At 44.6% G+C, this 26,311-nt stretch overlaps 2 protein-coding genes across 3 annotated transcripts in view; one reads left to right on the forward strand and one right to left on the reverse strand.

The window, feature by feature from the left end:
- The first annotated feature begins 711 nt into the window (after positions 1–711).
- LOC110501801 (translin) lies at positions 712–5,411 on the forward strand. The gene is made up of 6 exons (XM_021579637.3): positions 712–946; positions 1,218–1,311; positions 2,879–2,975; positions 3,193–3,308; positions 3,561–3,640; positions 3,784–5,411. The coding sequence occupies exons 1-6, from the start codon at positions 881–883 to the stop codon at positions 4,012–4,014; spliced, it is 684 nt and encodes a 227-aa protein (XP_021435312.1). The 5' UTR covers positions 712–880; the 3' UTR covers positions 4,015–5,411.
- Positions 5,412–5,546: 135 nt separating this feature from the next.
- Positions 5,547–26,311, reverse strand: part of LOC110502097 (uncharacterized) — a 50,531-nt gene continuing 29,766 nt past the window's right edge. The window contains exons 4-8 of one of the 2 annotated variants that reach the window (XM_090216080.1): positions 18,824–19,013; positions 14,877–15,075; positions 10,603–11,201; positions 10,164–10,309; positions 5,547–8,809 (exon numbers count right to left, since the gene is read on the reverse strand). In XM_090216080.1, the coding sequence (XP_090072206.1) occupies positions 7,990–8,809; positions 10,164–10,309; positions 10,603–11,201; positions 14,877–15,075; positions 18,824–19,013 (1,954 nt within the window). In that variant the 3' untranslated portion in view covers positions 5,547–7,989. Of the gene's footprint in view, positions 8,810–10,163; positions 10,310–10,602; positions 11,202–14,876; positions 15,079–18,823; positions 19,014–26,311 lie in introns of both variants that reach the window. The other variant, XM_090216079.1, reaches the window with a different exon arrangement.

Here is a 26,311-nt window from a genome sequence, read left to right on the forward strand (position 1 = left end):
CCCAACTCAAGCAGCCATATTTGTGTAAACCTCTCCAGAGTGACCCATTTCCTCTCTGTGCCCCTGTAGAAGTACGTCATAGACTCGGTGCGTAAAGGCCCTGGACTACTACACAGAGATGGAGAAAGCACCAGAGAGAGAGAAACTGATCTGAGCACCAAGCGACAAGGCAGTCACAGCCAAGAACAAGGATACTACACTTCAGAACCCTCAGAACACAGAAGATAGTCCATCAGAGACTGGGAGCACCTAGAAACCAGCCACGTTCTGATGGCCTGCTGATAGGCTAGTGTACAGTATGACCAGGAGTAACCAAGCAAACAATAGAAAGGATATTACTGTGACAGTACTGACTGTGTCACAAATAGGGCTTTGTGTTGTGTGAATTGAAGCACTTTACTAACATGGCTCCTTTGGTCTTTGTAGAAAAGAGGTATTCACAGTCTTGTTACAGGACATTTGTCTGGTGTTTTTTGCTACATAAATGTTTTTACTGCATATATTCAGTATTTCAAATATTTGTATATTAACCAGGTAGGCCCGTTGATAAATATGATCTATATAAAACAATTTTGCTTGTATTTTAGTTTTAGATTGAGGTGTTTTACTGATTCTCAAAGAGACAAACACAACAATCAAACGTTTTCATGTTTTTAATATTATTCAACAACGTAGATTTTCATTATCTTGGTCATAATTTGGTGACGCAACAAAAAGAAAATCGATATGGGAGAATGATGACATCACCTCAATGCGACACATTTATGAAGGACCCATGTGCACGCATTGGTATTTTTTTGTTTAGCTACCAACTGTTTTGATTCATTGTGCAAAAAACTAGTTACCATATCCTTTACAAAATACAATAATTTGTAGAAAGATGTCTGTCCCGGAAATGTTCAGTTACATTCAGGGTTTTCTGAGTGTGGATCAAGAAATAAGAGAGGTAATGTTTCTGTCAACCGAGCTAGCTCAGAACTGCAAAGCTAGCATTTGACTCAGTTGTACAGTCAGTGAGGCTTGCATTGAATAACATGTCCACTTAAAATGCGCTGTATGGTAAACTGCGTGCAAGAAATGTTTTGCAGACATTTGCTATATAGCTAGCTAGCAGCTAACTACAGTCATTGCAATTGTTAGGAGGACACATGCATGCATTTTGTTTTTGCAAATTCATACCGTTGTCTAGCCAGCTAACGGCTCATGTTATCTTCCAGGACATTCGAAAAGTGGTCCAGGTTCTGGAACAGACAGCGAGGGAGATCCTGACACTGCTTCAAAGTGTCCATCAACCATCTGGATTCAAAGAGAGTGAGTGCCCAATCACATGGGGTACTTTAGTTATTGCACCGTAGCGAAACGTTTTTCAACCAAAACGTTTCTTATTAGAGAGTCTGGGCTAATAGTCAGATGTAATTACAGCTCCAACAATGCAGCACAAAGTGAAATAAAAACAATACAAATAACTAATATATAATTAATGTTAACAACTGTGACAATGATACATCTACGTCCGGAGACACGTAGCTGACTAGTGGTGTCTATAGAGTACCACAGTATGAGTCATAATACCCATAAAACCTAGCGGCCAAACATGGAAATGGTTCCAATTGTTTTTCCACCATTAATTTTAGAAACACTTAAAATAAGGGTTGTATTTCGTGTACCGTGTAAATCTCTCTAAGACAAGGTGACTTATCAATATATTTGCCTGTATTCGCCCCACAAAAAATGAAATGCTAATTACCTGCTTATGTGGATATCATAAACAACTACAAATGCCGAATCGAGGCAAAGGTAAGAATCTCTGGATTAACTAGCTAATGTTAGCACTGAACAGATTGGCTACATATCTTTAAATGTACAATTCTGTGAACTGTCTTGTGCAGTATTTATTTTGTACTTTTTACCCCATTTTCTCCCATCGCTGCAAATCCCATATGGACTCGCAGAGGGGAAGGTTGAGAGGAATGCGTCCTCGGAAATGCAACCCTGCCAAGCCGCAGTGCTTTTTGACACACTGCTCGCTTAACCCAGAAGCCAGCCGCACCAATGTGTCGGAGGAAACGCCGTGCAACTGAAGTCAGCGTGCATGTGCCCCGGCCTGCCACAAGGAGGCGCTGGAGCGAGATGGGACAAGGACCTCCCGGCCGGCCAAACCCTCCCCTAACCCGGACGACGCTGGGCCAATTGTGAGCCGCCTTATGGGTCTCCCAGTCACAGCCGGCTGCAACACAGCCTGGGGTTGAACCCGGGTCTGTAGTGACGCCACTAGCACTGCGATGCAGTGCCTTAGACCGCTGCGCCACTCGGCTCACAAGTTTTAAATTGACACAATAGCTGTTAGCAAAGGCATACGCTAGGGATGATGTGCTGGAGCTTTCAGGAATTTGTATTTTGCATGATGTCTTGTTCGGGTGGGTGAGGGAAGTGCAGTGGTGATTGCGTTGTCCGTGGATCTGTCAGGGCGGTAGACGAATTGGAGAAGTTTGAGTGTGTCAGGGAGGGAGGAGGTGTTGTGGTCTTTGACTAGTCTCTCAAAGCACTTCATGACGACAGAAGTGGCAAGTTCATGTAGTCCCTCCCGGTTTTGGTCTGTTTTCTTCTGTTTTACTCCTAGTCCAGGGTTCTATTCACTATCACTTGTGATGGCTTATCTTACTGATTGACTCACTGCTTTGCAGGTTCTCTGTCACCTTGTCATAACTGTTTCTGTTTTGTCCTGTCACACTAGTTCCCAGTAAGTGTGCAATTGCACAGGAACTGTTTAGCACAGTCTGGATGTACTTTAGAGAGATCAAAACCGGATTCCCTGTGGAGCAGTACTGCATGTAGCTACATAAATGTATCTTTCTTGTCCCCCTGTCTGTCACACTAGTTCCCAGTAAGTGCCAAAAGGCCAGGGAACTGTTTTGTACAGTCAGGACGCACCTTGGAGAACTCAAAACCAAATTCCCAGTGGACCAGTACTACAGGTAGGCCCTACACATGGGTGAATCTAAAGTTGGCTACTTTTTTCTCAACAACTTATTCACAATTCCCTGTCCACAGAATGACATTCATAAGGGAAATTATAAATTACAAGTCTCTTTATTACCATGTTCAGTTATGGAGTGATATTGTCTGTCTTCTCTCCTTGATATTGAAAGGACAAACTAACATGTCATTTTCCATCCTCCACTCTGCTTCTAGGTTCCATGAGCACTGGAGGTTTGTTCTGCAGCGCCTGGCCTTCCTGGCAGCGTTCGTGGTCTACCTGGAGAGTGAGTCTCTGGTGACACGCGAAGAAGTGGCACAAATACTAGGAAGTAGGTGTCAGTTCATTTGGGTGCCTTTGTTTTAGCTCGCCCGGTACCCCAGTGGATGGAGTTTGAACATTTTTAGACCAATCCAATGTTAAATCTCCGCCCACCCAGTGCACTAGGCAAGCTAAAACGAATGTACCCATTACCTTGAGTTGAACTTTTCTCAAGGCAATGGGTGCATTTGCAGACTGTTCCTCTGTCAATTGGCAGTCAGGTAGTGCTGTGGTAGTCATACATTTTCCCTATTTATTGTAGTTGAGGTGGTGAGAGAGAAGGGATTCCATCTGGATGTTGAGGACTACCTGGCAGGTGTGCTGATCATGGCCAGTGAACTGGTGAGAATGAATTGAGTGGCATTGTACCATTTTAATATATCAGTACATTGGTTTATACAAAATGTACATATGTTTTTTTCGATAATATATGATGGTTAATTAAAATGATTATTTACATGAATAAACTCACCTGTTCTCTCTAGTCTCGCCTGGCAGTCAACAGCGTCACAGCAGGGGACTATAGCCGGCCCCTCCGCATCTCCAACTTCATCAACGAGCTGGACTCAGGCTTCCGCCTGCTCAACCTCAAGAATGACCCCCTGCGTAAGCGCTACGATGGCCTCAAGTACGATGTGAAGAAGATAGAGGAGGTGGTCTACGACCTGTCTATCCGTGGCTTGTCCAAGGAGCTGGAGGCTGGGGGAGACAAGTAGAGCTGAGGATGTGGGGCCAGGGCGCTACCCTAGGCTGGGACCTGACCTCTCCATGACTGGGACAGTGGAGTCTTGACCTGCTGGAAAGCAGGAATAGGAGGTCTGTGGCCCCCACAGCCTAGGACAGACTGATGTGTGTTTGTAGAAGTGCATGTGAGGGGAATGAGTCTGTCAGTGGGATTGGAAAGCCTTTTATATAAAGGCACAGTTGTTTGAAGGGGAGGGGTTGTTACAGTTTGATACTGGTGATTGGAAATGTTCATTTAATGTCCAACATACTGTATGCCTGTTAAGTTTGCTGTTTTTGCTTTTCATATATTTTGTACAGGTCACCATCTATGTATTGAATTATTCATGTTCATTTCATTTTAGGGGGTGCTGACAGGGTGTACATTTCCATCCAAGAGAAAATAAATTGTTATGACTACGATGTTGAAAAAGTACTTAATTTTTGAGTTGAGCAAATAAAACATTTGGTTGTTGTGCTGTTTTTCTACCAAAAACCATCTGATATAACACAGCTTGCGTTTGGCTAGTTTAGTCTGTTCTGTTCACGGGTTGGTGTCTCAATGTTAAAACATCCAGCAAAGAAACGGCAAGGGGGAAGTGCAGATCTAAGGCCACTTGATTCTACGTGTCTGGCTTTCTTATTTGCCATTTCCGCCATGTTCTTGCTTGCAATTCATATCTCCTCATTTAGTAATAACTGTTGTGACTCCAGACTAATTTCCTGTTCTTTACTCTGATTTCCTGAAACATTGCATCTCTTTCTCAAGTCTTCCCTTAATTTCTTATTTTCTGTTCGGTCTCCTCTGTCTTTCTCAATATAGAGGGAAGCAAGGAGAGAACGAGGAACCTAAAGAGCCAGGGTTAATGTCAATTCTATTTCCTTGATTCCTCTGTCCTTGCCTCCTCAAAATGCATTGGAGAAGTATCTGAGGAGAAGAACCCCAGGTCTTCTGCCCCAATATGCCTTGACAAGGCGAGGAGAGGGGACGTGAGGAATCTAGGAATTACAATTGATGTCCATCCCAATTCAGGTCAGATTGACAATGTCTAATGGCTTCTAATCACTTGGCTATGTACACTGTAGACATGGCAGTGCCATTTAGAGACAGGAAAATACTGTACTTCATTCATGGCAAAGCTTTCAGTCTTAAAATATTGATTTTTGATACATTGTTATGGCCAACTTCTATGATTCTAATGCATATGTACTGTAGTTGAATTGTAGTAAATATAATTGACTGTATTGTTGCACTTTTTCCTATGTGCTTTTTTTGTTTTCGTAAAAAAAGGGTATTTGTGATTGCTTACAAACAATTCCATCTGATTTAAAGGAATATTGTATTTTATTTCTGAATTTGAAAATTTTCCAAGTAAATATTTCTAGCTAATGGTGTTTTGTTTAATTTGTACTAGTTGGTGTCAAAGAAGCACTTTTCACTGATTGCTCTCGTAAAGCGAGACTTCTGTCCAAACACGCAAGTCCAATAATTGCCTTGTTCCTTTTATGAATTAACCACGCCTTATTAGCATACAAGAACACCTCTTTTACTATTTCAGAATATGACTTGATGACTCAAAGCACAATGGATAGCAATAAGTGGAAATGGGTGAAGTACAAAGAAAAATGTATTTAACATGTTATTTTTTAATATAATTCACAAAATCTTACATAAAGGAAATATCACAGGTCTAAAATGCAGAGGAAAAACATTTGACAGTCCAGCAGGTCTCGGATATTTTCAAAATGTTTACACAACATCGGTCTTCCTCATATACGGTAGTAATCATTTAGTGGAACAATATGGAAGCTGAAAGAATTCAAACAATACAAATAGAATGAGATTCTTGAAATAGAATGAGATTCTAATTCTATGATTGTAACAGTGCTAGCGCCATTGGAAGGTGATGAACAGTAAGAGACAGGCAGTAGTCCACTCCGTACATCATTCTCTGTCCAAAAACAGTGATTCACTACCTCCCTTAACCTATGCTACTCCTGGACTAAACACAATCAGACTAAACAGTATATGGAGGTTAGATTTGTTTGATAAGAAGTATTGCCTTGACCTGCTGTATGTAGTCAGCTGGGGTCCTATATGTTTCCCTAACAAAGAGTTCTGTGAATAAACAACACAACCGACAGAATAAATATTTTGAAATCATGATTGGCAGATAGCGTTGTTGAAGAGTGACAGTCACACCATAATATGGATCTACTTTGTAGTCTTAATTATATAGTGCCTTCAGATTCAGAAACATCAGACACAAAAACAGATTTTAGGAGAAGGGAAGTCACACTTGAGATAAGGGCACAGGTAATCTATGACATAATGTAGGAACACTAGCAGCCGATGGATGGATTAGAACTGCCTGTAAATTCTGGCATCCAAAAAGATTTCACTAAATTTCAGATTGGTGAATGTAGTGTTCACACTGGTATAACCAGGCTATGTAAAAGCAGGCTTTTTAAGTGTCTTTCTGCTGCTACCTCGGGGCAGAGGGCGGTCTGACTTGATGACCATTTCCAGATACTCATAGTTTTATCAACATTACTGTGACTGGCAACAGAATAAATGCTTTTGTTAATTTAGAGTGAAATAAAAACCCAAGGAACAAAAGCTCACAATTTCCCCATCTGATTGTCATGGAACAGCACACTGTGAAGACATTTGACTGGCGCTACTGTGAAGACATTTGACTGGCGCTACTGTGAAGACATTTGACTGGCGCTACTATGTCAGCTTTAGCTACTAAACTCATGGTCCAGGTTGATCTGTGTTTGAGGCCTTTCCACCTCCACTTTGGCCATGCTGTACTACCACATTCAGGTACAGGTAAAGGCTTTGAGAGTTTGAATAAACAGTTGACAATACTGGTAGGGGCCAAACCAGGCCTAGGCTTGAAGTTCAAGAGCACGTTATTCTGTGTCAATAACATCACTTCCAGTCATAGGTGGGATAATAAGCTCTCGATTTCCCATAATTACGAAGTCTGACCAGATGTGGAGAAACTAAAATAAATAGCTAAAATTGCACAATTTATTGCTTCTTTGTGACTTGAGCCCACCCAGCACAGTGATACAAATCAGTGGAGGCTGGTGGGGAGCACTATAGGAGGACAGGCTCATTGTAATGGCTAGAATACATGGAATGGTATCGAACACATCAAACATGGAAATCACGTTTGACTCCGTTCCATTCATTTCATTTAAGTGCTTACAATGAGCCCGTTCTCCTATAGCTCCTCCCACCAGCCTCCTCTGATACAAGTATGTCCACAACCCTGGGTTCAAACTGTCTGACAGACACTGTCTGCACAGCATCCATAGTAGGAAGTCACTGACGGACTTCCTACTATGGATGCCATTTCTCGGATCTCTGCTGGCAGTGGACATTGCTTCTGACACAGAGGGCAAAAGAAAGGGGGAAGAGGCCAGTGATTTTGACTTACCTTAGTCAGGTAAAATAAAAGTTCCTGTCTTTTTTTACTAAGCTGTAATCCAAGTCCCCATTGTATAATTTAACAGTAGTTTTTCACTAATTTGTGCATTTTCATTAGCATTACAAAGTCATGTTTTTTCAATCATCAACTTCAACCATGCTTTTCAACACAGACACCAGTCAGTCAGTATACTGAAAACATCTCTTTCTTCAAGAGCAAACAGTTTTGACAACCAAGGCCAGCAGTGTTCCCAACCAAGTCTCCTTTTTTGGTCATCCAAGTGGCTGATCATTTTTAGACAGAAGCTAAAAACTATACCTTCATACGTTTCGTTACAGTATGGTGCACTTGCAGTTTTTCTTAGAAAAAAGTGCTATCCTCATCATAACATGGAACCTCACAAATCCCACCCTAAAACCTCAGAAACAAATCGCTCCACCATCCAGAAGCATGGTCAATTCTTTTTGCAGTAGTAGTACATCTATTTACACTGGTATCCAGCCAGGGAAACGGTGTCCCTCAGTCTCAGGACCTGCCCTGGTTTGTGTTCATCATAATATTGGGGAGTGCGTTACGCCTCTTCCTCCACAGCCCCAGGTCACGGGTATACCTCTTGATTTGCCGGAACCACTGCTGCGTCCGGGGTTTATCTGAGGCCCTAAAAACAAAGGCCTCCTTACGTATGTCCAGCACCTCAAAGGTGTCCTCGCAGTCAGGGTCGCCCGACACCACACAGTTGGCCAGGTGGATGGGTTCTCTGAGCACGGTGAACTTCCCACTGCTCTTGTCTTTGATGAGCACCAGCACACCGTCCCACACGCCGTGCTCCTGCTGCTCCACCTTGGCCTCGCCGTCCGTCTGAGACAGACCCTCTCCAGGCCGCTGCGTACGCACCATCAACAGACTCTGAATGTTCTGGAACTTGAGGCCTTTACTGCCCTTCTTCACCCACTGTCCGTCTGCAGGCTGGGAGAGCTGCAGGGGCCCCTCCATGACGAAGCGTGTGTTCTCCCTGGCCCAGCCCACGGTCTTCATGGACATCTCCCGCATCTCGATGTTAATGACCTCGCGGTTCTTGCGACTGTCGCGGCGAAAGGAACGCAGAGTCCAGGTCAGGGTTCCTTCCTGCTTGGTCTTCATGTTGATGTGCTCCAGGTGAGACTCCACGCGGCTCTTGGCCTCTCGGAGACGGCCATGGTCGGGGTGGCACTCCATGGTGACCTTGCTGATGCGGCTCAGGAGGAGGGGATACTTGGTGACCCTCTGAAGGGGAGCCATGAGGAAAGAGCGCAGGTTCATACGCCGCAGGGCTGTGTTGTCATTCTGGGACACGTCCAGGAAGATCCTGAGAGAGGGAGAGAGAGAGAGAGGGAGAGAGACAGAGTGATATTAACATACTGTTTAATTGTGATCGTAGGCCAGAGAGTCTCAGATGTAATTGTAAAGTTGAGAGCAGTGGGAATCACAAGACAATACAGGGTGAGTCATTATAGGTGAGATGTGAAGTAGTTGCCTGGGTCTAAAAATAGTAATGACTTCATCACCGTTCTCAGAATAGGTCCAGTTATGAATTAATGACAACCTTCTGTCTCTTCCATTAAGAATAACACAGCGTAGTGGGAACTTAGGGTTCCAAGTTACTGTTCTTCTGCTCTTAGAGCACAGAAGATAATTCTGCTCAGTGGAAATTTCCAAAACAACACGTTCTTTTTCACTTGATCTCAATCTTGAATAAGGAAAAATTCAAAACCAAAGTTCCCTTATTTGTAACTATAATACAGGAAACAATAGTTGATAAAATCCTGCAAGTACCCGTACAGTATAAACTACCAATATACAGGCACATCAAATCTGAGACTGAAAAACAGCTTCTACACTATATATATAAAAGTATGTGGACTCCCCTTCAAATTAGTGGATTCGGCTATTTCAGCCACACCCGTTGCTGACAGATGTATTAAATCGAGCACACAGCCATGCAATCTCCATAGTCAAACATTGTCAGTAGAATGGCCTTACTGAAGAGTTCAGTGATTTTCAACGTGGCACCGTCATAGGATGCCACCTATCCAACAAGTCAATCGCAGTCGGCATTCCAATTCATCCAATTCGATGGTGTTGAGGTCAGAGCTCTGTGTAGACCGGTCAAGTTATTCCACACAGATCTCAACAAACCATTTCTCTATGGACCTCGCTTTCTGCATGGGGGCATTGTCACGCTGAAACAGGAAAGGGCCTTCCCCAAACTGTTACCACAAAGTTGGAAGCACAGAATCGTCTAGAATGCCATTGTATGCTGTAGAGTTAAGATTTCCCTTCACTGGAACTAAGGGGCCTAGTCCGAACCATGAAAAACAACCCCAGACCATTATTCCTTCTCCACCAAACTTTATAGTTGGCACTATACATTCGGGCAAGTAGCATTCTCCTGGCATTGAAGGCGTGTCCACATACTTTTGTTTATATAATGTATATATTTATATTCCGGACCCTGACATTGCTCGTTCACATATTTCTTATTTTCTTTCTTTTTCTTTTTGGGGGATTTGTGTGTATCATTTTTTAATGTTCAGCATTACTGCAATGTTGGAGCTAGAAACATAAGAATTTTGCTGCACCTGCGATAACGTGTGTAAAATATGTGTACAGGACAAATAAAATGTGACTTGATCTTTGAAGTGTTCCTTTACAGTCCTTACCTCAGCAGTTCTTTCTCCTTCTCCAGGGTGTTGAGCATGTTGACAGAGGTGGACTGCTGCAGGCAGTAAGTCTGGAAGGCTGGCAGCATGTTGACAAACTCCAGGAACATCTCTCCAATGCACACTGTTAGCAGGTCCTCATCTCCCTGCAAGGGAACAAGCAGAGACATAGATTTAGAACATCTCTATAGGGCAATAGTATGACCACAGTGTAATCTCAGAACACAGAACCAAAACTTGTGTGCACTAGCTAGCTAGCTAACACTAGAGATTAACCACAGGGCAACCACAAGCCACTGTGTCACTTTTTCAACATGACTTATACCAAACTAAAAATCAATTATGCTTTTTGATGAATCACCAAGCCACTGATAACATGAATGACTGGTGTTCTTTCTGAAGTAGGCTTGGTGGTTGGTGGTGGTTCTATCTGACTCACCTGGTCGAAAGCCTGGTCAATGCTTTCCTGCAGGTGTTCAGTGAAGCGTTCATTGACGTCTATGAGCTCCTGAACGTTGCTGAACACCACGGTCAGCTGTTCTGAGGTCAGCAGCCCGGCGCTCTGCATGGGACAGTAGAACTCCTCCTTGATGATTCTTAGGTCCTCCCCATAACTTGACTCCGTGTTCAGGAACTCCAAGATGGCTTCCTTCCTCTCCGTCCTCAGCTTGGAGCAGCGCTCACACATACCAGTCCCCTCACCCTCTGTCCGGGCCACCCCGTGCCCGTCTCTCTGGCCACAGTCTGAGCAGGGTCTCTGGGCCTCCCAGGCCCTGAGAGAAGCAGAGGGTCTCTTCCAGACGCGGGCCAGGCAGGGTCCAATCCCGCTGTCCACCCTTTCCACCTCGGCCCCTCCACTATGGTGTACTCTCCGGGGTTCATCGTCATCTTCGCGGTCGTCACACAGGCCCACCACACCACTGTCGGCACTTAGGCTGCTCACGGTGCTCCAGCGGTGCTGTCCACCACGCGTCACACCCAGACTCCCTAGACGCTCTTCACCGCGGGGTTCAGAACGGACCCGCACCGAGGCAGGAGCTGTGGGACAAACACACACAAGAAGTGAACTGTTGTAGGCTTTTAGTTATACCGTTTTTTGGGACATAAGCAGTGGCGACCCGTCATTCAGGGTAGGTGGAGCCACCTCTTTTAAGACCCACATTTTTAGCAAAAAATGTTTGTAAACATTGTTTTACATTGTTTGTAAACAGATATATGACATGTATTAATGCCACTCAACATTATATATATATTATTTGGGGGGGGGGGGGGGGCTTACCTGTTTTGCATGTTATTTTGGCATTAATACGTGTCACATATCTGTTTACAAACAATGTAAAAAAAAAAATTATAATAATTTGAGTTAATAAAGCCACATACAAACATGGTCTCTTTTTTGGTTTCTTGAGTAAGGCAGCTCCAAAATGCAGGTGTTTCAGCCTAGCTCAGTGCTTTCTGTGGTGGAGGGCAGCCAGGGGAAAATACGGAGCGTAGGTGTTGGTAATGTTCTCAAGTTGCGCCATGATTAGCTGTGTTCTTGTCACTCATGGGGACAGTATGTCACCGCCAATTCTAAAGGTAGACCTTGAAAATTCAAGCCCCTTGGGAGCTGCCATAGAGATACATTAGAAGTGCCCATCCAAGAAGGCTCAAGGTCATTGGCCACAGATAAAATGACATCAAATCACATATCTACAGTAGCTTTGATTGGACCGATCATGTCAACATCGGTCTTAGCGACCGGGAGACCCATGGGGCGGCGCACAATTGGCCCAGTGTCGTCCAGGTTAGGGAAGGGTTTGGCCGGCAGGGATGTCCTTGTCCCATCGTGCACTAGCGACTCCTGTGGTGGGACGGGCGCAGTGCACGTTGACGTGGTTGCTAGGTGTACGGTGATTCCTCCGACACATTGGTGCGGCTGGCTTCCGAGTTAAGTGGGCATTGTGTCAAGAAGCAGTGCGGCTTGGTTGGGTAGTGTTTCGAAGGACGCACGGCTCTCGACCTTCGCCTGTCCCGAGTCCGTACGGGAGTTGTAGCGATGAGACAAGACTGTAACTACCAATTGGATACCACGAAATTGGGGAGAAAAGGGGATACATACAGTGTATATATATATATATTTTCTTTAAATGATATCGCAAATTCAACAATGAGTGGTTTGGAAGGAATCAAGTGACAGTGGCTAACTGCAAACATCACCGGCCTGCAATTCATTGGAGTGGCTGTGTGGTCCCAAATCTGGGATTAAGTGTCTCCTTTCCAAGTTTAAAATGAGAAACATTCAACATTGGCCATGCTGTCAATGAAGCATGATTTGTGCCGTGCACAAAACAACTAAACTCAGAACTGCAAAAACTTGACTTCAGTGAGTTCAAGACACCTGGGAATTCCGGAAAAAACGAGCTCTGGCTCTCATCCAACTCGGAATTGTCAGTCGGGAACTCGGGCCTCTTTCTAGAGCTACGACCCGAAGATCAATGACATCATCATGATTCAACCTTGTTTTATTCTGAGTTCCCAGTTGTCTTGAAAGCGCCATACATCTCGAGAATGCCAGACTTTAATGACACAATTTGCCCACGAAGGACCGCCGTGCCACCTTCAAGTGAGCACAGCACAACAAGGTGGGTCCAAAAATCTATTGTATGCTGCTGCACAAATGATGTAATATGCCAGGGAAATATGTACAGTGTACTGTAGCTCAGAAAGTAATACTAAGTGTATGTTGTGTAGTAAGCTGTTAGCAGCCCATGTGCCTCACCCTAATCATTTGGTCTATTTACCCCTCTTAATTTCGCCTACTGTTCTGACTTGGTGGTGCACATGTAGCCTATAACCTGTTTTAGAGAAACGTAATCATCCAATTTTGTAAGAGCTTTCATTGTCTGCTTATATGCCCCTTTTATTTATCAGACGGTTCTGACTTGGTGTACAGGGAGAATACTGTAAGAACGGCCCACGCTCTGAATTCTGTCACCGTACATTTCAAACGTTCTAAACAAATAGTTATATTGACTACGTCCGTCCTAGCTCGCTCAATAATATCCTAATCGAAATTACAGATGGCCTATTATCCGCTTGTCGTCCCCTTATGCCATAGTCAGTACATCTCAATTGTCATTAGAAACCACATTTGTTTAAGCAAGTCAGCCATATTAGCTATGATTTTTTTAAAGGCAGTGAATGAGGCTGAATGAACTGTTTCGCTGCCAGACAGGGCTCCGCTGATAGCCAGGTGTAGCAGTGGTAAGATGTTGGGACTGCTGTTGGGACAGCTTTATGTAGGCCCTAACAGTTTGTGGGCACCGTTTGTCACCGTTATAGTGCAATTAATGTATTGTTTAGTGTTGTGATGTGTGGTGGCTTTGCTGGCATGCATCCTGCTTTATATATATTTTTTGGCCCCACCAAGATGTACATGCTAAAATCACCACTCGACATAAGCAACAAATTATTTTGTTCTAAGTGAACAAGAGACCTCCCGGCCTCACTTCAATGCTTGAACATTCATTACTTTGTTTTAATGCTTGCTGTAATGCTAAATGATAGAGATGGGTTACATAGATATGTAAAGGACAATCCCTCCTCCCTTCTGTTCACCTCTAGGTTTAACCCTTGTTCTGGCATGTCAATAGTGCATAAAGGCCAACATTAACATAGAGAGTTTGGGACTATAAGGTTCTATCGGCATTTTTGTCAAACATTTAGTTACTGACATAGCCTTGTTCTGGTAAATGTCCTCTACCTAAATTGTGCTCTTAAAAACCCCAATTAATGTTGATACAGTTGAAGTCGGAAGTTTACATACACTTAGGTTGGAGTCATTAAAACTAATTTGTCAACCACTCCACAAATTTCAAACTATAGTTTTGGCAAGTCGGTTAGGACATCTACTTTGTGCATGACACAAGTAATTTTTCCAACAATTGTTTACAGAAAGATTATTTCACTTATAATTCACTGTATCACAATTCCAGTGGGTCAGAAGTTTACATGCACTAAGTTGACTGCCTTTAAACAGCTTGAAAAATTCCAGAAAATTCCGTACTCTTCAAAACAGTCCCAAACTCTTCAAAACAGGCCCAAACTCTTCAAAACAGGCCCAAACCCTTCAAAACAGGCCCAAACTCTTCAAAACAGTCCCAAACTCTTCAAAACAGGCCCAAACTCTTCAAAACAGGCCCAAACCCTTCAAAACAGGCCCAAACTCTTCAAAACAGGCCCAAACCCTTCAAAACAGTCCCAAACCCTTCAAAACAGTCCCAAACTCTTCAAAACAGGCCCAAACTCTTCAAAACAGGCCCAAACCCTTCAAAACAGGCCCAAACTCTTCAAAACAGGCCCAAACTCTTCAAAACAGGCCCAATCTTAAATTACTGTAAGGGGCTCTGAAAAAAGCTATTTAAAAATCATACACGATAGCTAGTTACTTTATAATGATTCAGATGGCTGCCCTGCACACAATCGGAGGAGAACAGAGAGGTCAGGCTCTAAATATGAGTGCAGTGATTCAGAAAGATCTAAACTGTCCTGAAGGAAGCTGTTTCAATAGCAAAGACACAATCACACTGCAGTGGTGAGGTCCATTACGTAAAGCTAGAATAGGGCCCATTCATTCTAACACACCTTTACTGTAGCACGTATCATCCCATCGGGACATTTGGCTTGTACAACACTAGAGACAAGACACCCATATACAGTAGCTCCACCCACCGCTGTCCCTGTCCCGTCGCTGGCTGTGGAGGCGTGCAGCGGCAGCGATTTTCATCTCCAGCTGTTTGCGCTTGGCGGCGTCGGCCGGCATGGGGTCGCTGTAGTGGGGCCGGAGGCGGCACTCGCGCTGGGCCCTCACCGATTCGGCCGGTTCATAGGCTGCGTCCGAGCTGGAGCGCCTGCAGCCCAGGCCAGAGTGCTGCTGATTGGAGAGACACACCTGTCAATCACCTGAATATGTCATCAGCTATTGAAAGAGCCAATGGAGTGTTAGAGACAGAGTGAGAGGGAGATGGTAACGTGAGAGACCTATAGAATGTGGGTTGGCTCTATTACACACTCAGGGGCCTGAGAGCATGTACTGCAGCATGTAGTTTTCCAGCTAATGGTGCCATCACCATCTCAATCTCAACAGATATTGATCCATTCTGAACCTGGTAGGTTTGACTAATGAAATGGTGTTTAATATCCTAAGAGATAGACTGTACTGTTAATATGATACTAGAAGTCGACCGATTAAGATTTTTCAACGCCGATACCGATTATTGGAGGACCCAAAAAAAAGCCTATACCGATTAATCTGCCAATTTTATATATATATTTGTAATAATGACAATTACAACAATACTGAATGAACAATGGAAACTTTTATTTTAACTTAATATAATACATAAATAAATCTATTTAGTCTCAAATAAATAATGAAACATGTTCAATTTGGTTTAAATAGTGCAAAAACACAGTGTTGGAGAAGAAAGTAAAAGTGCAATATGTGCCATGTAAAAAAGCTAACATTTAAGTTCCTTGTTCAGAAGATGAGAACATATGAAAGCTGGTGGTTCCTTTTAACATGAGTCTTCAATATTCCCAGTTAAGAAGTTTTAGGTTGTAGTTATTATAGGACTATTTCTCTCTATACCATTTGTATTTCATATACCTTTGACTACTGGATGTTCTTATAGGCACTGTAGTATCGCCAGCCTAACCTCAGGAGTTGATAGGCTTGAAGTCATAAACAGCACTGTGCTTCAAAGCTTTGCTAAGAGCTGCTGGCAAACGCAGTAAAGTGCTGTTTGAATGAATGCTTATGAGCCTGCTGCTTCCTACCACCGCACAGTCAGACTGCTCTATCAAATATAAAATCATAGACTTAATTATAATAAACACACAGAAATACGAGCCTTTGGTCATTAATATGGTCAAATCCGGAAACTATCATTTCGAAAACAAAACGTTTATTCTTTCAGTGAAATACAAAACTGTTCTGTATTTTATCGAACGGGTGGCAACCTCAAGTCTAAATATTGCTGTTACATTGCACAACCTTCAATGTTATGTCATAATTATGTAAAATTCTGGCAAATTAATTGCGGTCTTTGTTCGGAAGAAATGGTCTTCACACAGTTCGCAATGAGCCAGGCGGCCCAAACTGTTGCATATACCCTGACTCTGCTTGCACTGAACGCAAGAGAAGTGACACAATTATCGTAGTTAATACTGCCTGCTAACATGCATTTATTTTAACTAAATATGCAGGTTTAAAAAATATACTTCTGTTTATTGACTTTAAGGAAGGCATTGATGTTTATGGTTAGGTACATTGGTGCAACGATTGTGCTTATTTCACGAATGTGCTTTTGTTAAATCATCACCCGTTTGTTGAAGTTGAAGTAGGCTGTGATTCGATGATAAATTAACAGGCACCGCTTTTATCATATGCAATGCAGGACACGCTAGTTAACCTCATAATATCATCAACCATGTGTAGTTAATTAGTGACTTTGTGAAGATTGTTTTTTATAAGATAAGTTTAATGCTAGCTAGCAACGTACCTTGGCTCCTTGCAGCCACAAGGTCCTGTTTGATGCTGCACTCGTGTAACAGGTGGTCAGCCTGTCATGAAGTCTCCTCGTGGATTGCAATGTAATCAGCCATAATCGTTGTCCAAAAAGGCAGATGACCGATTGTTATGAAAGCTTTAAATCGGCCCTAATTAATCGGCCAGGCCATGCCGATTAATCGGTCGACGTCTATATGATACCCTTGACTCTGAGAGGCTGTCAATGTTGTATGTACTCAGACAGACCAATGGCACATATCTGTGTCTGTTTCCTTCACGGAATGACTTGGGACGCCTTGGGATGGAATAGGAATGCTAGGGAAGCCTTATAATGGAATGGGAATGCTAGGGAAGCCTTTTAATGGAATGGGAATGCTAGGGAAGCCTTATAATGGAATGGGAATGCTAGGGAAGCCTTGGAATGGAATGGGAATGCTAGGGAAGCATTGGAATGGAATGGGAATGCTAGGGAAGCCTTATAATGGAATGGGAATGTTAGGGAAGCCTTGGAATGGAATGAGAATGCTAGGGAAGCCTTATAATGGAATGGGAATGCTAGGGAAGCCTTATAATGGAATGGGAATGCTAGAGAAGCCTTATAATGGAATGGGAATGCTAGGGAAGCCTTGGAATGGAATGGGAATGCTAGGGAAGCATTGGAATGGAATGGGAATGCTAGGGAAGCCTTGGAATGGAATGGGAATGCTAGGGAAGCATTGGAATGGAATGGGAATGCCAGGGAAGTATTGGAATGGAATGGGAATGCTAGAGAAGCCTTTGAGATTTTAGAAAATACCCCAAATACTAGAGACAACATTATGAGTCTATTATAGCCTGACACAATGGCACCAATGCTAGGTGGATTGCATGGATTGCATTGGTGTAAGTCAAATGATTCCTGCATACATCATGGTGGGCCTCATCATGGAACTAAAGATCAGGTGAAAGGTCATCAGACTGACAGGGTGACCCCCTGACCCCTCACCTCTCTACAGATGCTCATTCAGCATCATTAGTGATCGACATAGCTGAATGACAGCAGCTCATTAATTGACAGGTCATCATCAATCGGCCCCCAAACTGCTAACGTCTAGACTCTGGTTCCTAGCATCAGCTTGATAAACAACTCATAGCTGCAGACCTACGCATGATAAACAACATGACTGTGGCTGAAAACAAAGGGCATTGGGGTATGTTTTCATATCCAATGAGACACAGGTGGGAAATATGACACGTAGCTAGGGCTCAGGTATCACACGGAATAATTAATGACGCGGTTGGATGCGGGTATTAATGAATTGCGGTTGGCCATGACTGGAAAAACACACTGCCATTCTCCATGCATTAAATAAGCCGGTGCATGCAACAGCAACAATGACTGAGCTATGAACAAAAAGCAGTGGTGGAATATATGATGTCAGCGTTCGTTCTCACCTATAGCATCCTTCCTCATACAAAATACATGACAGACTGTCAGCCATAAACCCAACTACCCTGGTTGTCGATACGTGATGCTTGATGCTGTAACCTCAACCCCAGCAGAGGCAGAGACGTGTTGGTTGGATTATTGCACAAATGAACACAATGCAACGACAGCTACCGACAGACGGCTAGCAGCTGGGTAGCTGCGTTTCACACAGAGAGGACAGGAGGACAGACAGCCGAGCCAGCCAAGCAGAACAGCACACAGATGAGATGAAGAAGCCCCGTCAGTTACCACCATGAACCTGCTCTTTAATCCTCCCTCTCTGCTGAGTCCTGTTCCCAGGCAGACGCAGAGCTGAGCTGGGAGGAAGACGCTGAGGCTGCGGGTGTAGCTGCATGCCTGCCTGCGGTTGTCAGGGGCTCATCACAGACGTCTGTCTGGCTCTGTGTGTGTGTCTGCAGCCTCCTGCCTACTGCCTGCCTGGAAACGCAGTCCCTCTGTTCTGTTCTGCTCTGTTCTGCCCTAACCATCCTCACATGCCCCTGTCTGTGTGCGTGCCACAGCCCACCACTGTCTCCAGTATATTGAGTGAGAGACAGATAGAGAGAAAAGGTCAATGAAAATGAATAATGATGTGGTGAAAGAGTAGAGAGAGAGAGAGAGGAGAGAGATTCTGCTTACGCATTCTGCAGTTAGTTCTTCTCCTCCTCCTGCTGCAGGCTTGTCGCAAGCCTCCTCTCCACAGGCCGTTGCGGTTGTCATGGAGACGGTGGAGGATTGAAAATCTGGTGGGGGAGCGATGTTAGCGCTGTCGTCCTGGTCACCTGACAGCCTGACGGGGGCCTCTGCCGCTGCAATCTCTGCACTGCAGCTGGAGACAGGGAGGAGGGAGAGGGAGGGGGGTAAGGGAGGGAGAGAGAGAGAGAGTAGAGAGAGGTAAAAGGAGGGAGAGAGAGAGAGAAAGACAAAGAGAGCGAGAGAGAAGGAGAGAGAGAGAAAGGGATAGAGAGAGAGGGGGAATGACGAGAGGTGTTGGAGAAGACAGAACAGGAGAGGATGGAATTATGATTCCTGGCACTTCTCTCCTCCAACCATTCATATCATTCAGTTTCATCCTCCCTTCCTCCTCCTCCCTTCTCACTGTCCCCCTTCACCACTCCAGGGACTTACCCCATTCTCTTCTCCTCTCTCTCCCCGGCAGAGGGACTCAGGGGCTGGGTAATGAGACGCATCAATTCCCATTAACACCTGAACTCCTGGAACAGATGATGGACCACAGGGCAGGATGCTGCCTCCCTCCCTCGCCCCACAACACATGGACCACAGGGCAGGATGCTGCCTCCCTCGCCCCACAACAAATGGGCCACAGGGCAGGATGCTGCCTCCCTTGCCCCACAACACATGGACCACAGGGCAGGATGCTGCCTCCCTTGCCCCACAACACATGGACCACAGGGCAGGATGCTGCCTCCCTCGCTCCACACCACATGGACCACAGGGCAGGATGCTGCCTCCCTCCCTCGCTCCACACCACATGGACCACAGGGCAGGATGCTTCCTCCCTCGCTCCACACCACATGAACCACAGGGCAGGATGCTGCCCCCTCGCTCCACACCACATGAACCATAGGGCAGGATGCTACCTCCCTCGCTCCACACCACATGAACCACAGGGCAGGATGCTGCCTCCCTCGCTCCACACCACATGAACCATAGGGCAGGATGCTACCTCCCTCGCTCCACACCACATGAACCAAAGGGCAGGATGCTACCTCCCTTGCCCCACAACACATGAACCACAGGGCAGGATGCTGCCTCCCTCCCTCGCCCCACAACACATGGACCACAGGGCAGGATACTGCCTCCCTCGCTCCACACTACATGCCATCTCTCTCTGGTCTGTCATGTAAATAACCTCCAGGAATTTGCATGAGGTCTCCTCTATTGATTGGCATGTTACACAACTCTGTGCTGTACCTGTCTGATGCTTCCCTCTCTAACCCATTCATTCATCTGCCTGCACCGCCGTCACACACTAACCAGAGAAAGCACACACATCTGCACACACACTTTCTACATTTACATTTTAGTCATTTAGAAAACGCTCTTATCGAGAGCGACTTACTGTAGTGAGTGCATACATTTTCATACTTTTTTTCATACTGGTCCCCCGTGGGAATCAAGTGCCATGTTCTACCAACTGAGCCCCACATACGCACACGTACGCACGCACACACACGAACGCACACGCACGCACACACGCACGCACACATACACGCACGCACACACACGAACGCACACGCACGCACACACACACACACGAACGCACGCACACACACACACACGCACGCACGCACACACATGCACGCACACGCACACACGCACATGCACGCGCGAGCACACACACACACATCCACACACACACACACCCACACACACACCAATTGCCCTACCCATTAGCAACACTCACTAGTAGTTCTGAAGTCTTTAAAATGGAACAAAGCAACAAAAAATAACTGCCCCCGAATCTTCAGATGGTGCAGGTGCCAGGGGCTACACGGAATAATGAATATGCTCCTTCTTTAGGTTTGCATCCCAAATGGCACCTTAATTCCTATATAGTGCACTACTTTATATCAAGGTCCATAGGGCTCTGGTTAAAAGTTCTGCACTATGTAGGGAACGCGTAGGGAGCCATTTGCGATGCATCTTAGAACGAGGCAATAAAACAGACGCTGCTGTCGCCGTTTCCTTCCAGTTGGAATAACAGTCATTAAAATCTGTCCTTACAGATATTACCTGTGTGATGCATTTGGGATAATACCCTGGAACTTAATTTATTAGCCTACAGACTGTGTATATCACACGTCCCTGCCTGCGGTACAATGTGACATTGAAATTAGTATATAGTCGCCATACAGTGCATTCGCAAAGTATTCAGACCACTTGACTTTTTCCACATTTTGTTACGTTACAGCCTTATTCTAAAATGGATTACATTGTTTCTCATCAATCTACACACAATACCCCATAATGACATCACAATACCCCATAATGACATCACAATACCCCATAATGACAAATCAAGTAGAGGTTTTTAGAACTTTTTGCAAATGTATTAGAAATAAAAAACATAAATACCTTATTTACATAAGTATTCAGACCCTTTGCTATGAGACTCGAAATTGACCTCAGGTGCATCTTGTTTCCATTGATCATCCTTGAGATGTTTCTACAACTTGATTGGAGTCCACCTGTGGTAAATTCAATTGATTGGACATGATTTGGAAAGGCATACACCTGTCTATATAAGGTCTCACAGTTGATAGTGCAGGTCAGAGCAAAAACCAAGCCACGAGGTCGAAGGAATTGTCCGTAGAGCTCAGGATTGTGTCGAGGCACAGATCTGGGGAAGACTACCCGAAAATGTCTGCACCATTGAAGGTTCCCAAGAACACAGTGGCCTCCATTATTCTTAAATTGAAGAAGTTTGGAATCACCAAGACTCTTCCTAGAGTTGGCCGCCTGGCCAAACTGAACAATTGGGGGAGAAGGGCCTTGGTCAGGGAGGTGACAAAGAACCTGATGGTCACTCTGACAGAGCTCCAGAGTTCGTCTGTGGAGAAGGGAGAACCTTCCAGAAGGACAATCATCTCCACCAATAAGGCCTTTATGGTAGAGTGGCCAGACAGAAGCCACTCCTCATTAAAAGGCACATGACTCTAAGGACACAGCCAAGACAATGCAAGAGTGACTTCGGGACAAGTCTCTGAATTTGAGTAGCCCTGCCAGAGCCCGGACTTGAACCCGATCTAACATTTCTGGAGAGACCTGAAAATAGCTGTGTAGCGACGCTCCAGATCTAACTTGACAGAGCTTGAGAGGATCTGCAGAGAAGAAGGAAGAAACTTCACAAATACAGGTGTGCCAAGCTTGTAGCGTCATACCCAAGAAGACTCGAGGCTGTGATCGCTGTCAAAGGTGCTTCAACAATGTTCTGAGCAAAGGGTCTGAATACTTATGTAAATTTGATATTTAAGCATTTTATTTTTAATACATTTGCAAACATTTCTAAAAAACTGTTTTTGCTTCGTCATTATGTGGTATTGTGAGAGGAAAAATGTGATCTATTTTAGAATACGGCTGTAACGTAACAAAATGTGGAAAAAGTCAAGGGGTCTGAATAATTCCGAATGCACTGTATAGCCATCATATATACTGTATATTCTAAATATATTAGTAGGCCTAATCAATCTCTCTATTCATGTTTAAATATTAATGTCCCTGTTAGGGGAAAATAGGACATTAAAATCATAACGTGTGTATTTGTCATTAGGAAAGAGAGAGCCCAGAGCTTAAGCACACCCAAGAGCACTGTTCCAGAGCTTCCCGTTAATAGATCCCTGCTCCACCATCCCATCAGGTCTATACTACAGTATAACACATGGGAATTGCATTGTAATTGCCTGGTGAAAAAGCCATCAGACTAGCCACAGTTCGATAGCCATCATGATTGCAAGCCTGTATGGGACACTGAGGAGCGCTAACACAAAGACTTGTTTAGTGGAGTCAAGAGAGACTGAGATTGGTTAAAACTAGACCCTTGGAGTGCATGCATAGCATTAGAAAATTACACATTTTTAATGACCAACTTGATGCTATTAAAGGTGAAATTAAAACCTACTAAGAATATATTGTATGAACATACTGTATATTAGAACAAAATAGCCTACATGCATGTATTAAACCCCTTGGGAATAGCTACCTCATAGATTCTAGCCATTCATAAGCAGCATGGGGATGAGAAACTATTAAACATCCCTCTGTCACCTGTCCTCTGTCCCCGTTCCCTGTCCTCTGTCACCTGTACTCTGTCCCACGTTCCCTACTCTGTCCCCGTTCCCTGTCCTCTGTTCCCTCTCCTGTCCTCTGTCCCCTGTCCTCTGTCCCCTGTCCTCTGTACTCTGTTCCCTGTCCTCTGTTCCCTGTACTCTGTTCCCTGTCCTCTGTTCCCTGTCCTCTGTTCCCTGTCCTCTGTTCCCTGTCCCCCGTTCCCTGTCCTCTGTTCCCTGTCCCCCGTTCCCTGTCCTCTGTTCCCTGTCCCCCGTTCCCTGTCCTCTGTCCCCTGTACTCTGTCCTCCGTTTCCTGTCCTCTGTCCCCTGTACTCTGTCCCCCGTTCCCTGTCCTCTGTTCCCTGTCCTCTGTTCCCTGTCTTCTGTTCCCTGTACTTTGTCCCCCGTTCCCTGTCCTCTGTCCCCTGTACTCTGCCCCCCGTTCCCTGTCCCTTGTTCCCTGTCCCCCGTTCCCTGTCCTCTGTTCCCTGTCCTCTGTTCCCTGTCCTCTGTTCCCTGTCTTCTGTCCCCTCTCATGTCCTCTGTCCCCTGGCACCTGTCCTCTGTCCTCAGGTCCCATGTCCGACGTGTGAGGAGTGTCATTTTTGAAAGTGTGTCACACAGTTTTCCTGTCTGGCGAAACTACCACCTGCAGTATATCGTCTGTGCTATCATGCAGCTCAGTCTACAGTCTTGTTTGATCCATCATCACCCCTAGCACTGTCTGACTCTGCAGACAGAGGTGACAGAAACAGTGATATTTATGAGTGAGCGGTGACAGACACAGTGATATCTATGGGTGAGAGGTGACAGACACAGTGATATATGTGGGTGAGAGGTGACAGACACAGTGATATCTATGGGTAAGAGGTGACAGACACAGTGATATCTGTGGGTGAGAGGTGACAGACACAGTGATATCTGTGGGTGAGAGGTGACAGACACAGTGATATATATGGGTGAGAGGTGACAGACAGTGATATATATGGGTGAGAGGTGACAGATACAGTGATATCTATGGGTGACAGAAGGAGGCACAGTGGAGCAGCCTGACTGACTGTCAGGGAGGGAGCCATTTATGACACAGAAAGAGAAGAATACAAGGCTATCCATTCCTCTCATGGTCACCACTGAAACTTACAATCCTATAACTCTTCTCTAGTATTCTACACCTTCTCCTGAGCCTGTTATACACCATAAGAGACTACTACAGACATGTCTCAGAGAAAATCTTCACCGTGTCTAAAGGACCACATAGACTGTACCATTTTAGCCATCCCAGACAAAATGTCCACGTCGTGGGCAAATTCTTAGGTCGTAAACGATTTTCTGATATCTTGGCTCGTTCTATGTGACAGGCTCTAGGTCTGCTGATTATGTACCACTATGTGCGGTCGTAGGCTCTGAGAAAGTTCTGGCAGTGTCAGAAATGAGCTTTAATCATGTATTGTGTCTGGTGTCACGAGCTGATCCTGGTGACTGACCAATAGGAACACAGCTAGCTCTGAGTATGCATACAATAATATGAATAATGTGAATAGTCAGATTAATATAATAGTTTGATTTAAGAGTTTACATGCTTGGCAAGAAGAACGATTTCCCAAATAATATTGTTTACACATCTGAAATCAGGCAACTTTTGGGGATTTTGATAAATGCCCAAAATCGCAAATCCAAATAAACGTTCTACCACAACAACCAGATTTGGAAGCCTATTTGATTCTGATTTCGGACTTATACAGTTTGTACGTGAAAATGATTTATAAGATGCAAACTTTCAGTTTTTCAGAACTCACTTCACTCGTACATAAGCACAGAGGAAGGCATTCGCTGCTAGTGCTAGCACATGCGCAGATCAAATACACCGCTGTAGTTGACGTAACCTAACATGCTCACCACACTGCTCACGCTGCAAAATAAATGTACACATACATGTTATTCAATCATTTCATCCAAACTGCTGGCGTTCGTCAACGAGCGTAGCTAGGCACTAAAATAGAACTTGGTTCTATTTTTGACACTTGACGCGCTGCAAGTCCCGCCTCTCCTATCTCCTCATTGGTTTTTAGGACCATATACCCAAGTGGGTGATTGAAAGATGAACTGAGGTCCACACTCCTGTCCAGTTGGTGGTGGTAAGGCAACTTAAAGTTGGAGTAGAGGACCTTGTGCATTTCAGGTAAAATAACAACCCAATGTTTATATCCCAGGACAAATGAGCTAGCAACAGCAAGCTAGCTAGCTAAACTACCATGAATGTTTCATGTGTTTTGACCTGTCCCCATATTAATATAGTTGGTTCAGAGTTCATTTTGATATTTCAACCTGCGTGTCCTGATCACGTCTGGGGTGGATGTACAAAATCAACATGTGTGCAATGGAGCACGCGGACGCACGCGCCTGGTCTAGTCAGCATGTAAATCAACGAAGCATACGTCGGCTGACAGAGCCTCACAAGCCAATCGCAGAATGTGACAACAGAACTGAAGCAAATCGTACAATCTGGCCAGGTTGATATCAAGATTTTAGTTTGATAACATTGCACAGTGTGACATGTAATAATAGTAAAAGAGTGAATCTGATGTACAGTGTGGGAAGGCCTTGAGGCGGCACGTGTGAATGCTACATTGTCAGACTATGAACGATGCCAAATCAGGCTCTACATCTCTCCTTGATTTGCCGAACCACACCAGACTGGAGGCTTCATCTGTTTAGCAAACAGTATGCCTAAACCAGCTGCCACAGTGAGAGGGTGAGGAGTAGGGTGGCAGTGCCAACCTGAAGTGCCAACCAGCTGTCCTGTGACTGTGAGCCTATGGAGCAGGCCTGGGTTCAAAATGTATTTGAAATCTTTCAAGTACTTTATCCGTCCTTGTTGGAACTTCCCTGGCGCAATGGAACCAATGAATTGTCCCAAAAGTGCACAACCTATCCATCTGGCATTCCAGGCAGGCTCAAGACAAACACTCAAAGTATGTGAAAGATTACAATTCCTATTTGAACCCAGTTGGGTCTGCTATGGAGATGATGTGTCAGACTGGAGACGGGAGACCCTGACACAGCCACAACGGTCTCCTCTGGTAGCGAATCCTGTTAACTGTAAAAGCTGTTCATAATAAGCTGTGATAAATCAATAACAACACTAACACTAATGTCACCACTACAGCGCACGCCATTGGATCCAATTTTACCATCAAAGAGCAGAAGCGGGCTACAAGGCAAGCTTTTATGCAAAAGCATGTGCATCCATCTTAAATGAAAACTAGCAGTAAATTAACTGGTAGATTTAGTGTTTAACATTCTAGTTTTCTTTTCTTGTTAATGATCTCTTTACAT

The sequence above is a fragment of the Oncorhynchus mykiss genome, chromosome 22 (genome assembly GCF_057628025.1).
Source record: "Oncorhynchus mykiss isolate SJ-2025 chromosome 22, ASM5762802v1, whole genome shotgun sequence".
Taxonomy (NCBI): Eukaryota; Metazoa; Chordata; class Actinopteri; order Salmoniformes; family Salmonidae; genus Oncorhynchus; species Oncorhynchus mykiss.

What these genes read in the sequence shown, in the direction of transcription:
- LOC110501801 (XM_021579637.3), top strand. Translation starts at nt 881, where the DNA reads ATGTCTGTCCCGGAAATGTTCAGTTACATTCAGGGTTTTCTGAGTGTG. An exon ending in ACCATCTGGATTCAAAGAGA is followed by an intron (nt 1,312 to 2,878) that starts GTGAGTGCCCAA and finishes CTGTCACACTAG; the next exon opens with TTCCCAGTAAGTGCCAAAAG. An exon ending in CCAGTGGACCAGTACTACAG is followed by an intron (nt 2,976 to 3,192) that starts GTAGGCCCTACA and finishes CTCTGCTTCTAG; the next exon opens with GTTCCATGAGCACTGGAGGT.